Raw genomic sequence first — 3,471 nt, 5'->3', positions numbered from 1 at the left:
TTTCTTCTACTGTTCATTTTTTCTTAAAATAGTTTAAATGTTATGAATCTGTGAACCAAAATCCAAACCATTTTCTTCTTTGATCTTCGACATTAGTCGTCAGATCGAAATGGATCTAAGGTATATTTTTCTACTCGTTGATAGATACTGATCCACCGTACCAATTGTTAAATCGTCGCTTGGAGCTTGTAAGCCAAACTTTTTTCTAAAAAAACTTAATATCCCGGTGGTTTAAATGAAAATTTTCGAATAGTTTAATGACTTAAATGTAAACTTTCAATAATTAAATAATTATTTTATAATTTTTTAAAATTAACTAACCAAAACGTAAACTTAATAGTAATTTAGTGATATTGATTGTAGCTTACTCATTAGATAATATATAATATATTATAAACTTAGAAAGGTAGAAGATATTTAAAATTGACCTAATTTCTTTTACTTAACCCTAAGTATACCGAAATTTGATAATCCGAACCTTAAAAATCCCTGTTCTTCAATCATTTTTGTCTTAATGATACATTGCATCTCTACTTTCTCTGGGATCCTGTAAATTGTATTGGGCGGCTTCTAAAAAGCAAAGATAGTCAACAAATACAAAAACCCACGAGGTAATATAACTTCGTAGACAAAGGGGCAAAAGGATCTTATTTATGCCCACTTACAGATTTCATCTTCTTTTGTTATTTCTTTGTTTTTGCTTGGATTCATCTTTCATCAGCCATTTAAAAAGAGTATAAAGAAAAAACCCTTTTTGTTTTAGAAAGGGAAAGGAAAAGAAATTCTAACTTCCATGGCAGGATGGTCAAGTTTAACAAATGGGTCTGGTTTAGATTGTGTAAGTCATGTAACGAAGGATAGTGTTGAAGAGTTTTGTGATCATAAAGATAGATTGAGATGCTTGTTTGATCTGGTTCTTTCTGGTTATTTAAAAGAAGTTACTGGTAAGGGTTTTATCAGGCCTATGCCACCAATGCTGGGGAATGATATGCAATCACCAGATTTACTCAAGCTTTTCCTTGTAGTTAGGGAGATTGGTGGATATGAGTTTGTGTCGAAAAAGGGACTATGGGCTTTTGTGGTGAAAGAATTAGGGTTGGATCTTGAGGTTTCAGCTTCGGTTAAATTGATTTATGCCAAGTATTTGCATGAGCTTGAAAAATGGTTGAAGAAGAGAAATAGAGAAGGTTCGGATGTTGGGAATTTTGGCTTCTTGTCATTAGAGCATGAAGAGGAGTTTAGGGGTTTGTTTACTAATGGGGTTCGTCCAAAAGTGGTGGTAAATAGAGTGGCTCTATTGGAATATGTAAAACATGACCAGTTCATTGGTATTGATGCTGCTAACCGGTTGAAATGTAGATTGCAAATGTTTGGTGATTACGAGGAAAAAGAAAGAGTATGTAGAAATGATTTCGGTCCACCTTTTCCTCAGAAAGAATTTACTACTCGTAAAAGAAAGAGAGAATCTTTATCAGGAATGTTGAATTGGGTAATCCAGGTTGCTAAATGTCTGGATGATCCTTCAGCAGGGGCGATATTGGAGCCTTCCAAGTGGAAAGATCACGTTGGCAATGAATTTTGGATACAAGCCATTAGAGCACGCGAAGCTTTAAGGCAGAAAAGGGATGATCGTTCAGTTGTTGAACCGTCTCTGTCGCAGGTTAACTCTTTATCCTACATAAATTTTGGTTTTGCTAGTTGTTTTAAGATTTCATCCTGAGACTTTGCTAGAGCATCATCAAATCTTGGATGGTATAGAACTATTTATTAGTAATAGTTGCTGTTGACCAAAATCTACATACAAAGTTAATGATTCACAATATATAAAAATTCAAAGTTATCAATAAACAAGTTTGTTATGTGAATTTTACTCACTTCTATACTAGTTTGCGTGTGAAATTAGGTTAGTTTGTCGAATTTAGATGTGTATTGTTGTTTAACTTGCAGAAGAACCGTAAGATGCATCCATCCATGTTCGATGATACATCTCTCCATTACCAGTTTATGGAGAGGTTAAGATCATGCTCTTGTTGCATTTCTGCTTCAACCTTAGAGAACAACTTGATGTGTCTCAACAGTACAAAGTCTGAATGTGGTCCTGAGGAGCAACCTGTTGTAGCTATGGACTTATCATCGTTGGATACAAGTATGGCTGCAGAGTCATCTGTGGATGATTCTTTCAGAAGACAAGTGTTTGTAGGTCCTCGCTTTCAAGCTGAAGTCCCTGAATGGAGTGGAATAGTTTCTGATACTGATTCCAAATGGCTAGGCACATTGGAATGGCCCGTGAAATGTGAAGAACATAATTCATTGGCTGTAACAGATCAAATTGGTAAGGGAAGACCAAATTCATGTAGCTGTCAGATTCCAGGCTCTGTTGAATGTATTAGACTTCATATTGCTGAGAAAAGGATGAAATTAAAGCTTGAACTGGGCTCAGTGTTCTATCGTTGGAAATTCGATGGGATGGGGGAGGAAGTCACACTTCGGTGGACAGCTGAAGAAGAAAAGAGATTCAAATACATGGTTCAGTTCGAACCACCATCATTAAATACATTCTGGCCTAGTGCGTCCAAGTTTTTTCCCGGTAAGACTAGGCAAGACGTGGGAAGCTATTACTTCAATGTATTTCTTATCCGGCGTAGAAGTTATCAGAACCGTGTGACTCCTAAAAGTATTGATAGTGATGATGATGAAACGGAGTTTGGGTGCATAAGTGGTAGTCTTGGAAGTGAAGCCGTAAAGGTTCCTGGATCAAATATGCTGACATGTTTTCAAAACAGTCAGTGTATCAACTGGGAGTAGGACGAACACCGATAGATTAAAATCTGAACCCACTCTCTTTGAACCAAATATCTGAACCTTATCAAAATCTCTTTGGGATAGGGTGATGAGACCAATGATGCTATGATGGTGTCTTGGACCTGGCTTTATAGTTCATTGACACTGGTCAATGAATTTACAAATGAGCTAATGTGCACTACCTGTATCAGCAAAAGCTTTATCTTTTGCTGCATTTACATCTGTGAATACTGCGATCCCACCATTGCTGCTATCCTTGTGTTTAATTTGCCTGTCACTGCAGTTTTTGTTGAAAATCTTCACAAACAGATTCTTCTCATGAATTGTCCTCTTATTCAGTGTCTAATTTTACTTTTGTACTGTCTCAAACCTGGACATTCATGAGAAGAATTTGGTTTTCATGTTCAACTTCAAATTTGATTATTAGTTGTCCACTACCTTGAACTACAAGTAAACAAGCTTGATTTTTATGCTCGTCTTCAAATTCAATTTTTTTTCTTAAGTTAGATATATTTTTCAATATTAATTAAATATAATAAATAGATATTAATAATAAAATAAAAATGGATTAGGCTTGTAAGTTATTTGACATGGATATTAAGTTACTCGGATTTAAAGAAAAGTCGAGCATTTGCAAAAAAAAAAAAAAACCCTACCATTTTGGGTTAC

The 3,471-nt window shown here is 35.3% G+C and overlaps 1 protein-coding gene across 1 annotated transcript; it reads left to right on the top strand.

Annotated features, from left to right (window-relative positions):
• The first annotated feature begins 411 nt into the window (after positions 1 to 411).
• Positions 412 to 3,079, top strand: LOC107941523 (AT-rich interactive domain-containing protein 2). Its single transcript, XM_016875072.2, has 2 exons — positions 412 to 1,660; positions 1,948 to 3,079. The coding sequence occupies exons 1-2, from the start codon at positions 794 to 796 to the stop codon at positions 2,803 to 2,805; spliced, it is 1,725 nt and encodes a 574-aa protein (XP_016730561.1). The 5' UTR covers positions 412 to 793; the 3' UTR covers positions 2,806 to 3,079.
• Positions 3,080 to 3,471: the final 392 nt, after the last annotated feature.

This window comes from Gossypium hirsutum, chromosome D08 (genome assembly GCF_007990345.1).
Source record: "Gossypium hirsutum isolate 1008001.06 chromosome D08, Gossypium_hirsutum_v2.1, whole genome shotgun sequence".
NCBI classification, from domain to species: Eukaryota; Viridiplantae; Streptophyta; class Magnoliopsida; order Malvales; family Malvaceae; genus Gossypium; species Gossypium hirsutum.
The sequence above is the reverse complement of the archived record's forward strand: the minus strand, read 5'-3'. Positions and strand labels throughout refer to the sequence as shown.

What these genes read in the sequence shown, in the direction of transcription:
- LOC107941523 (XM_016875072.2), top strand. Translation starts at nt 794, where the DNA reads ATGGCAGGATGGTCAAGTTTAACAAATGGGTCTGGTTTAGATTGTGTA. An exon ending in TTGAACCGTCTCTGTCGCAG is followed by an intron (nt 1,661 to 1,947) that starts GTTAACTCTTTA and finishes TTTAACTTGCAG; the next exon opens with AAGAACCGTAAGATGCATCC.